At 41.0% G+C, this 11,532-nt stretch overlaps 1 protein-coding gene across 25 annotated transcripts in view; it reads right to left on the reverse strand.

The window, feature by feature from the left end:
* TTLL5 (tubulin tyrosine ligase like 5) overlaps positions 1 to 11,532 on the reverse strand; it is a 152,924-nt gene that overhangs the window by 92,307 nt on the left and 49,085 nt on the right. For all 25 annotated transcript variants that reach the window (XR_004842984.1, XR_004842983.1, XR_004842985.1 and 22 more), the window contains 5 exons: positions 10,695 to 10,840; positions 9,195 to 9,486; positions 4,643 to 4,763; positions 2,912 to 3,058; positions 549 to 649 (listed from right to left, as the gene is read on the reverse strand). Coding sequence is in view for 19 of the 25 variants with exons in the window: in XM_009646667.2 (XP_009644962.1) it covers positions 549 to 649; positions 2,912 to 3,058; positions 4,643 to 4,763; positions 9,195 to 9,486; positions 10,695 to 10,840 (807 nt within the window). In the remaining 6 variants the exon portion in view is untranslated. The remainder of the gene's footprint in view (positions 1 to 548; positions 650 to 2,911; positions 3,059 to 4,642; positions 4,764 to 9,194; positions 9,487 to 10,694; positions 10,841 to 11,532) is intronic.

The raw sequence follows: 11,532 nt of genomic DNA on the forward strand, positions 1-11,532 counted from the left end.
GGGGGGGGTGTCCAACTCCCTTCCTTCCTCATCTCAGAAAGTCCAGACCTGGAGAGTTCCTGAAGAGAGGCAGCAAGCATAAGATTTGTTTCCCAGAGCAGAAACTTGAGAGCCAAAGCCACAACAACTGTTGAACCACAGCAGCTCAAGGCCATCTGAGCAGCAGCTCTAGTTTCATTCTCCTTCCAAAGTACTGCTGCATTTGCTCCAGGATCACAGGAAGGGAGGCCATAAGCTCACCAGCATCGGCTTGAAATTTACATAGTCTAGGGCAACCGCTGCTGTCCTTCATGAATCTACTTAATGGTCAAAACATCTATTGTATGTCCTTCTCTATGCACAAGATGCTGATGCTACAAGTGTTTGGTTGCTGCAAAGGAGAAAAGAGAAAAGACAAGTTCTCTGTCCCCCAGCAAGAGCAGGAGCAAGTACTATGATCAATAAAGGTATCTAGAGAGGCCTTTAGATCAATCAGATTGTCTTTAGAAAAATCCCATCACCTCAGGGCTGGGAGATCCTTTATCAAAGGGAACACAATCCATTCTTACCTTGCTCTGGTAATAAAGTTCTGAAAGCCTTCAGGATTCACTCCCTCCTCCTCCTCTTCCTGTTTCTTTTTTGATCGCTTCTGAACCATCTGCTCCGTTTCCTGTTAATAAGCAGTATCAGTAAGTGTCTCCATGTAGTTACTTTATGTTCCATGGCATAGCTACAGCTCAGAAAAGATAAAAACAATTCCATGGAACCTAAGAAAAAAGAATGTCAAGTCCAAAGAGCCAAATTATAAGTATTTCATTATGTGCAACAGAATGGATAAATATAGTGAGCCCCAGAGACAGCATGCTAAGCATACACTAAACTTCTCATTCCTCCACCTGACATAACTTATTAGAATTGATTTGCTGAGAAAAGGTCAATTCTTCACAAATACGTGCTGCTCCTTCAAATATACTCTTTGCTGGGACATAAGGAAGTATGGAGAAAAAAAACCAAACACAATCATTCTTCACAGATATTAGGTACACTTTCTACTTCCACTGTTTCTGTCACAAATACAGAGTTCCTCAAAATAGCTTTTATTTGAGCATCTGTCCCAAAAGGAGATATTCATGAAGAAAGTAGGACAAAAATATAAAATTACATTAAAAGAAACTCAATCAAGGAGGTCTGCTGAGGGCATCCACATTTCCTACTGTAAACTAGGAGTTCTCTTGAGTTAATTTCTCTTGTCATGCAGCAAATTGCAGAGGGCTTATCTACATACCAAAAATATACTGCTTTAGCAAAAGCAAAGAAAGTAAAACAGTACAGCCTGTGGCAAATATGCATTTATACACTAAAATATACTGGAATAAAAGACGGTAAACCTTTGTGTGTGAATGGGAGCAAGCTCTCAGATATAAATGATCTATTTTACACCACTAGAACTTGTTGACACCAGAGGTTGTATTGATACAAACATTTTTGTTAGTTAAAAAAACCCTACAGGCCTGTCTGAAATACCAATACCAGCATACAAGCTTTATCTGAGTGGACTTGACCTCCACTTCATCGCTTCCTACTGGTATTCTGACCATTCCCAGGACAAAAGGATCAGATGCATCTTTTGAAAGATAACTCAAGAGGGGGAAGAAAAAGCCACTCTGGGACATGTCTCTCCCCTTAACTACTTAAGTGCAAGTCTGGACAATATGTTATCTGGTTTACTTAGTTTGATGGAAGTAGTATTTCTTCTTCTCTGTCATTACAGAAGATACATAATGGCTAGTAGGAGTCCCCTGCTAAATCTGAAGTTACAAGTCAGTGAAAGAAGTCTGTGTTGGAATCAGACAGCAAAAAACCTCACACCTCTCAATGGCTTAAACGTGTTATGTCCTAAAACCTCAAGTGATCTGTTCTCACTTGCTTTAACTGAGAAAATATGTTTATGCACTTATTTATTACCAGTTATGTAGCATTATTTTATGAATTTGCTCAAGAGTTAGCAGAAAATCCTCATGTTTGAATACAATTTGAGTGGAAATTCTATCCAAAGCAGCTGCGTTCTTCACTCACCACAGAGCCACCCAAGTGTTTTGTGGTTACTCCTAACACAGTAATTCAGTGAGTATTCGGCATACAAGGCACTCCCTGGAACAGATTTGATTCAATACCAACCTTGCTTTGATAGATCAAGTTACCAGATGTTCACTTACATTACCTTGTCAGAACTGACATCCTCTGCTAATGAGGAGGAGCTTGGAGGCCTACGCGCACAGCAACATCTGAAAGCAAAAATTTAAACTATCCTTGTTCTAACACTAAAGAAATGCTGGGGGCAAAGGAAAGGGGAAGCTGTTCTTGCAAAACAAGGATTAGCACGAAACCACTATCCTAAAACCAGCATCTTCTACACCTGAAGAGGTTAAAGTTATTTAAATTAGGACCTACTTCTCCTTATCACTGAGCATGCAGAATCCCATACTACAGATAGGTAGTAGTCCCTCAGTATACCAAACAAATGGTAAAATACCTATTTCATACTGTTCTGTATAAAAAAAGTTACCTCTAAAGAAGCATCATAAAAATAGGGAGAAATGGGAAGAGGCATTACAAAGTAGTAGAATAGAAGACAAGACAAAGAAAAAGCAAACTGCCAGTTAAATTCCATTTCATTTCAACACTTCTTTTTAATTCTATGCACATGATTACCAGACTGCATATGTAATGTAGTAATGCTGTTCTCTATCTGACAATTTGAACAAACTACCATTACTGGATGTGCAACTGCAAATAGACCATGTAAATTACAGAACAGAGCCTTTAAAACAGCCTGCTGTCTTGACCATGACAGTAGCCAGCAGGAGATACTTCAGAAGAGAAAAGAAACCAAAGGAATTACCAGAAGAAGAATTAAGAAATAATTAGTCACCTTGTTATAGCAGATTATGAACTCGCCCAGCTGGTGAGCCAGGATGCGACGACGATCATTTAGTCCTAAACGACGGCTGGGGAGCAGCATCGTCAAGGACTGCTGAAGATTGCTGGCAGCTCGCTTCAGAAAGCGTACCACAAGCTCCTGCAAGCAAGAGAGATGGAGTTAACAACGGATCCATTGCAAGACATGGGGAGAAGAGAACAGAGGTACTACAGCAGCTAAGGACTAGCAAGAACTAAACACACTGTCCTGAGAAAGCGAGCCGTCAACTGGCAGGCAAAAGCATCCTGCAATGTGCACTTTTAATACAGCCTTACAAATCCAAGGTGGGGGGAGAACGATGGTGTGCCTTGCCTGAGGTTGGTCAGAATTGGGAACACTTGAGGAGTGTTTGTCTGACAAGTGTGGCAGATGAACAAAAAAAAAAACAACCAAGCAGCAACAACACAGAATAATCTGTAAAGTCCAATACCTTAGGAGAACATTTCCAAAAAACAACCTGCAATGTGTTAAAGAAGGCCTATGATGAAGCATTCTGACATAAAACCCTCTCAGCACTATCACGGGGAAGGGGATCATGGTCAAATATCTCCTCGTCAGTGACGTAGCCCCATTTCATCACTTTTCATATACATTTACTACTGCCACAGCCTCTCCACAGCAACAGCTGACTGCATCTACAGCCATGTAATTCCAATCCCCCATCAAGTCTGTTTGACCTCTGGTGGGGGAAACATACGGCAAGGCAGATCCTAAGGCGAGATGCATCCTGTGGGTATTTTGAACCCTTTCTGTCTCCCCTCTGGATTTGCTTTTGGTTAGGAGCTCTGCTAATGCACAAATGAGCAGCCTCACAGCCAAACTATTGGATTTCACAGCTCGCCTCTCACTGCCATTACTCCAGGCTGGTTTGATCTGTTATTTTAAACATTATTTTTCACAGTACAGCAGACAAAGTGACTCTCGAAAAGCCAGTTTTAATTTCCACTTGGAAAGAGCAGGGGTAACATTTTCCACTGAGTCGACTGATTATTCTTGACACACAATTTTATCTCTGAACTGCACTGGCTGTTTCCTTACAACGTGCATTCAGCAAGAATACATTTGGATTTGCAGAACACTCAAGAGCCTACTATACTAAACTCTTTCAGGAAGGTTTGTTGTGAGGGGATCTGGGCTTGCTGCACTCTAAAACGTATATACATCAAATATAGGGCCTTAAAATACCGCCTAAAAAAATTAATTACATGGTTTTAATAAAAAATCACCACCGCCTCTGTTAGAAAGTAACTTTCTCTCCTCAGTAGCTTTTACTTTTTGCAAAGAATAAAACAGTACATAGGAGAAAAAGCTTAACTGGGTACTTGTTCTATTTGAGTAGATGCATGCTTTGTTTAAAGCAGCAGAAACTGGATACTGCCAAGTAAGCTGAAAGAATCTTAGAGAGAAGAATTCAAAAGCAGGTAAGCTCAGAGATCAGTGAAGGAGAAGCAGTGAAAGATCTGAGCAGCTTGAATGTCAAACACACTCTAGTCATGAAGAGCTGTCTACTCTATCACTCTCAGATGTCAGTCAGCAGTTCTACCTTGTCTGTATATTAAAAATACAGCACTGGCAGATGGACAAAGATCAACAACTATAATCTCGGTTGGACTTCAGTTTCCAAGGATGGGAACTGACCTCAAAACTCTCAAGCCAGATTTCAGCTTGGTTTCTCAGTCTTACCATTTGCTCATCCTCTTTGGCAGCCCAGGCAGGATTCTGGATCTGGTCACCAGCCTCCTTCATCAGTCGCAACTGAACATGCTGTAGATAGGCAGAGAAAGCCCTGCGAGCTTGCACTTTGCTGTGGATCAAAAGAATCAGTCAGCTATCTTTGGAGTAGTAATGGGAACACTTACAGCAGTCAGGCACAGGTTATGGACCAAAGTACAGTCAGCAAGGACCTCCTAGGTGCACAAATGTTGAAGCTCAGGGGAACAAGGATCCCTTCTCCCCACCAGTATTTTCAAGGAGACCTTCAGTTCACCAAGATGGTATTGCAGGCGATACAAAAAGAGAACAGACACTCTCTTAAGTACTCTCTTAAGATCATCTCTAAAAATGGAATGCTCTCCTTGCCTTTTCACAGCCTTATCTACTTTCTTCCAAAAGCCAGTAAGAACATCAGCAAAACTGTGTATTTTTAAACCAAATTCAAGGCTCTCTTGGGCCTCTGTCTTCACAAGCATTTTGAACACCACAACAACAAACCATAAAACAAAGGGCTTGGTACTGGTGCCAGAGTTATAACAAAGGCCCTGCAATTCCCATTGGAAATTAAAGAATTAAATCTGTGAAAGTAAGCTCTTCCCCTGCTGGCCCAAGGACAAAAGACAAATTTCATTGAGCAAGGCATCACTGAAGAATGAAATAGCATCAGCAAAATCTGCTGTGCATCTGGTTGAACATGTTGGGAAGCTATGAAGATCAACTGAGGAGAGGACTGGGGTAGGACTGCAAGGGATACATTGCTTCTCATTCCCTCACAACAGTAGATACTTTAGCATATGCATCTGTTGTGAGAGAAATTGCTGAAAGCTTTGCCTAATTCTGTTCATTGCCATCTTGGCCTAAACCCTCTTCTCCAACATTCTGCTCTCCCAGTCTCTACTCTTCCTCATAGTTTTCCCCGCTACTCTTCCTCATAGTTTTCCCCACAGTCACTACAAGCTGTCCCTTGAATTGCTAAGCACGATTTCTCCTTTCCTTTTCATAAGGATGTAGAAGCAGATGGGCTTTAGCATCAGTGATAGATTCCCCTTCTGTCACAGGCAATGTCCTAATCTTTTCTATAAAATTACCAAGTTCCATCTTAAAACAAACTGGAGTTTTCAACCCATTACTTTCCTGGAATATTATTCTAGAACTTAGTGTTCTAATAATTAGGAACCTTCTTTTACTACCCAGCCTAGCCTCATTCATGAGCGATTTATATTTGCTTTTTCTTTCTCCAACATTGTCCTGTATCTTAAATAACTTCATCCCTGATGGGTCTCCTGCTTTGAATGTATTTATTAACAGCAGTTACATCCTTCCGTAGTTTTCATTTTGTTGGTGTGAACTATCCACATCTTTCAGTGTCTTCTAGCAAAGCACCCATGCTGGTGACATGGTGAGACTAGCAGCTCCTATCCACCTGTTCCAGTCACAATTTAACTTCTATAAACATCGGTGATAGCAACTGTATACAATATTCCACATCAAGCCTCAGAAGTATCTCAAGTGATAAACCCTAGACCACTTTTGGTGTTTTCATGCATGCCTGAGCTACAGCTCCACAAACCTCCTGTGATCAACAAGCATGCAAGATGTTTTTCCTTATAATTAATTTCCAGTAGATGAACACCCACCTGTTAGAATTTCTGCTGTAAGATACTAGTTCTTAAAAGCATGCCCTTGCACTTTGTGTTACTGAATCCCATCCTAATTGCATTATTCCTATCTTCAAGGTCATCCAGTTTTTCCTATATTTATTCCACTACTTTTCTCTCATGGTAATAACTCTGAAATCTTTTCGATCAGCAAATTTCGTTAATACATTTCTACATTTTTGTGTCATTTTTGAATTGATTATTAAAACCAGCCTCAGACTGATTCCTGAGGAACCTCACCATTTTTTCTCTACTTGTTCTCTGCTTCTTAGGAATGTTCTCAGGTGCTTATATTGTCCTCATGACTCCATGTACATGACCCCATTTCATGAACACTTCGTTACAGTGTTACATAGAAATCATACAACATAGTAGCACTTAGAGATCAATGCATCAATTTAGATAAAAATTGAAGTTAAAATAAAATACATTAAAAATATCCATGCATCTACTTAATCATTAGCTTTTGAAGCTTCTGGAAGACCATGCCAGGCCCAAAGAGGGGCTAAGCAAATGATGAGTTCAGAAGAGTCTCAAAACTAACATCCTCTGTGGATAGTTGTACCAGTACTGCAGTAACTAAACCACGATAAAAATACCTGTCTTCAAGTGAACTCCAGAATGCACAGCAGGCCTGTATGCTGCTAGTCACCACACCTACCTTCTCTTCCCATATGTGTGGAACATGAGAACACTCTGAACCCTGACTAATACTCTATACATGAGGCTACCATATATCAGAAAAGGCTCTCCCTTGCGGGCTCTCTAGGGCTGCTGGGTTTGTTTTAGGTGTAATTCAAACATCTCATGACCAGGAGTTCAAGCTTTGTACTGGTAGGAATTAAGGAGCCCCCATTATCAACATCCGCACAGTAATACAATTCTTCTGTGATTACAAAATGGGAAACTAAAGAAGGTCCTTGTAAAACACTGCCTCTCCTCCAGTGCGTGGAATATTGAAACCTGAGGCCTTAAATGCAGGAACAAGTAACTCCCCTTTCTTTTCACTTCCCTGGGAACGGCACAGTTGGGGGAACAAGTTTTATTCAACTGTCACCTCTTCACCACTAACACTCAATGTGTGGAAGGGAGACAAATTGCCTCATCAGGCTGACTAAAGGAGAGAGAGAAGTCCTACCATTTACAAAGACTGACTGGAACAGGCCTGGTTTCTTTTGGATGAAAGTGTCATTACTTCAGCTCCTCTGCCTGTTGTCCCCACAAGCAAAGCTTTCATCAAAGACAGATCAGATCAGATGGGGCCAAGCCCAGCATGATCCTGGAACATGAGGTCACTACAAGCCTTACACACTTCTGTAGGGAATCCCAACAGTACTGGGTGCTGAGCAAGATTCTGCCAGGAACATGAGACAGAGCTTACATTCTTGGCAGGAGTTAGTTCTATATATAGGTAGATGACAGCATTGCTATGTTTGTCCTCAAAACAGGTTTCAGAATCTTCCCTGTCACAACAGCAAATGTCCTTGCCACATGAAGACATCAGAACAATCCCCAAATCCATCTGATAATTCTTAAGTCCTCTCAGAAGCTAAACTAAGAAAGCAACAACAAGCAACAATTATTTTCTCTACCTTTGTACATCTTTCACAGAAAACATAATGCTACTTCTTACCTAGAAGACATACAATCCTCCTATGCAGATACATATGATCACTCTTTCTTACTGCTCTTCCTGTCCACCCACAAATAGACAGTTTTACTACCCGCATTTTAGGGGGAGGATCATGCTTCTAAACATCTAGTAGGACCCTGGTTGGTGTTATTCTATACAATCTCCTCCAACACCTCTCTCTCTCAAGCAACAGAGCCATGCAACAAAACATTCTCTGCTCCACACTGTCATACTCAAGAGCAGGCAATGAGATGTTTCAGTAATTTGTCACTCTCAAATGACCTCCTATCTTGCTCTCAGGGGTGATGACCTTGAGCAGAGATTATTATTGGAGGTAAAAATTTTATCAGTAAAAAAAAGCACAAAAATGAGAAGACCAATTTTATGGAGAGACAGCACTAAGGTATTCGTAACCCAACCTTCCTTTGAGGGGTCTGGAGCATAAGTCTGATGAGTAGCAGCTGAGGGAACTAGGGTTGTTTAGCCTGGAGAAGGGAAGGCTGAAGGGAGACCTTATTGCCCTCTACAACTGCCCGAAAGTAGGTTGTAGTGAGGTGGGTGTCAGTCTTTTTCCCAAGTAACAAGCGACAGGACAAGAGGAAATGGCCTCAAGTTGCACCAGGGGAGGTTCAGATTAGATATTAGGAAAAATTTCTTCACTGAAAGGCACTGGAATGGGCTACCCAGGGAAATGGTGGAGTCACCATGTCAGGATGTATTTAAAAGATGGGCAGACGAGGTGCTTAGGGACATGGTTTAGTAGCAGACAGGCAGAGTTGGACTCTGTCTTAAAGGTCTTTTCCAATCAAATGACTATGATAGTTCAAGATATGTCTATACTCACCTCTTCAGAAATGCAAAAAAAGAAAAAATTTAGAATTCAATAGCAGGTATCCTGCATTAAGACAGAGATATTTTAGAAGCCGGAGTTGACCAAAGAACAGCTCACATCACCAGATTAGAGAATAGCAATGGACACTATGGCTTATGCTTTATACTGATCCACCAGGTCAGGTATTTAGGTAAACTGTCCGTCTTTGAAACTATCTCCCTTCTGTACCAACTGGTTGTTAAGGCAGCCCACAGTTAGACAAAAATCCATGCCCCTTTCTCTAGGGTACTCTTATCTCCTCACACTTATTCATAATGTGGCACCAAGTATACATCCTCCATATTTTAACCAATATTAGCTGCTAGGCAAAATTCAAGACAATATGCAGAAATCTCTCACCTCAGGTTTCCATGCTTTTGAAGAATCTGCAGCAAGTTAAACTGAGATTCTGAGTCTGGTTTTTGAAGAAAAGGCTCTCCACCATCTCCGGTTTTCTTGTCAAGTTTTTTTGGCACCCTCTCCTTACAAGTAGGTTTCACCAAGTCAGAGAGCTTTGGCTTGCTTTTCACCTGGGTGTCCGAAAGAGAGTCAACAGTTCTATCTAGTTCGTTGTCTTCATCTGCATCCACCTCCTCTTCCTCCTCACCTTCTGTGTCTGACTTGAGGGACAGCTTTGTTGGTTCTGATGTCCCTGTAGTAGAGGAAAAATCACCTATACTAGTTAAAAAAAAGAAATGGGGAAGACTGCCCTGCTATTTAAACCCTTTGGTTTACTTCTAAACTCTTTTCTGCTAAAAGGACAGAACACCATTTTAGAATAGCATCTTAAGTATTGCTGCACTTTATTATTCTTTCTGTCTTTCTGCTTGTGTATCATAACTGTTGAGAAGTCCGTTTTCCCAATATCATAGGAGACAAATCAAGATTCATGTCTTAACTTCACAAACGGGGGGGGGGAGGGGCGGAAATCAATGCAACAAAGGCATTTTCCTAAATCCCAATTCTTACATACATACTGACATATATATACACTCATACTTCACAGAATCACAGAATGGCAAGGGTTGGAAGGGGCCTCCGGAGATCATCTAATCCAATCCTCCTGGTTAAGCAGGTTCACCTAGAGCATGTTACACAGAACTTCGTCCAGGCAGGCTTTGAATATCTCCAGAGAAGGAGACTCCACAACCTTCCTGGGCAGCCTGTTCCAGTGCTCTGTCACTTGATGTATATACTAATTCTTTCTATTTTTGTGTATCAGAAAAACCAAAGCTACAAAATCTAAACTTTCACTTGTGCTAATAAAGACCACATACCTTAACATCGGACCAAAAATAATTTTATAACCTACAATCTCTCCCATTGCAGTCAGTATCACATAGCTACTAGAAAGAGTTTAGAAAATGGCTTCAGGAAGAGCCACTTGTGAGGATCATTCACTTCTGTTTCCTTTTAAGTTTCTTCCCAAATCAGCTTGGTTAAGAAGGATTTCTCTTTCCAACAGCTTAGAGTCACTGCTGCGTAGGAGGACCAGCCTGGAAGGTCCCAAGTTTTCATCTTTCTCTGAAAACCTGGAGGACTACAGAGGCACACGTACTGTTGAATTCTTGTACCCAAAATGCAACTGCAAGATCATCTTCAAGAAAATATTACCTTTAGTCATATACATGGGGATGTGGAATGGTGGGAATGAAATTCTAGGCACTAAGAAGGCAGGAAGGTCAGAAGAGGAATGAATTGAAAACTACTACTTGAAATGAAAACTATTAACGTCAACCTGTGAATCCCTTTAGGGACTACAAAGGCCAGAACAACCCCATTCACAAACATTTCAAATGAAAAAGTCCTTCGTTGCTTGTTTTTGACTAGCTGCTCATCTAAGACTCTAGCCATGCATACCTGATGATCTTGTCCGTGCTGCTCTAGCCTTGCCATGACATCGCCGGCGCTTCCGTAACTCTAGTGAAACAAGCTTTCTCTCATAAAAAAGAGAATGAGAGTCTACAGCTTCCAGTCTCATATCCAGCCTTCCATCAAGACCTGTTCTGGGAAGCATAATACAAAGACATCCTCAATCTCCCTTCATACTTCTCCCCCTGATGATACAAGAGACTGAGTAGATTAAATTTCTCCAAGAAACAGTTTTCCTGATACAGTGAAGAAATATTTATGATCAGTCTAACTTTGCCGATTTTAAACCTGCAAATGTTTGAAGGGAGTCTTGAGAACACAAGAACATCATCTCTCAAAGCCCCAAAATGCAGTTATCTAGTGTCATTCTTTCATGACTGAACAGCATCTGTCCATCATGCAGCAGTTCAATGCACAATAAAGAAAACTGAATTGCAAGAGTAGAAAACAATGGAGAAGAGTAGGAACAGAGAGCATGGACCTAAGAGTCCAGTCTTCTGAACCTTTTATGTAGATATCTTGTTCTTCACCAAGAGATAAGAATTTTAACATAATCTGAGTGAAAAATGACAACCTTTCTACAAGTTCTGCCTAAACCAAGGGAGAAGCAGCCCTGCCAGACTCCTTAAGGGAGACAAACATAACCACTTTCTGTCAGTGCACAAAGATCCAGCAAAGTGTTCTTTATAAGTGGGAACATCCACAGAAAATTCTTGTTGCTCCATTTATCTTTTAGATCTATCAAAGCAAATACATGGGTATATGAAGTCCAAACCCCTCATGCATTATGGGATCCTTTGAGACAGCTCAGTGATGGGTCTTATCA

The sequence above is a fragment of the Egretta garzetta genome, unplaced genomic scaffold (assembly GCF_000687185.1).
Source record: "Egretta garzetta isolate BGI_Z169 unplaced genomic scaffold, ASM68718v1 scaffold79, whole genome shotgun sequence".
NCBI classification, from domain to species: domain Eukaryota; kingdom Metazoa; phylum Chordata; class Aves; order Pelecaniformes; family Ardeidae; genus Egretta; species Egretta garzetta.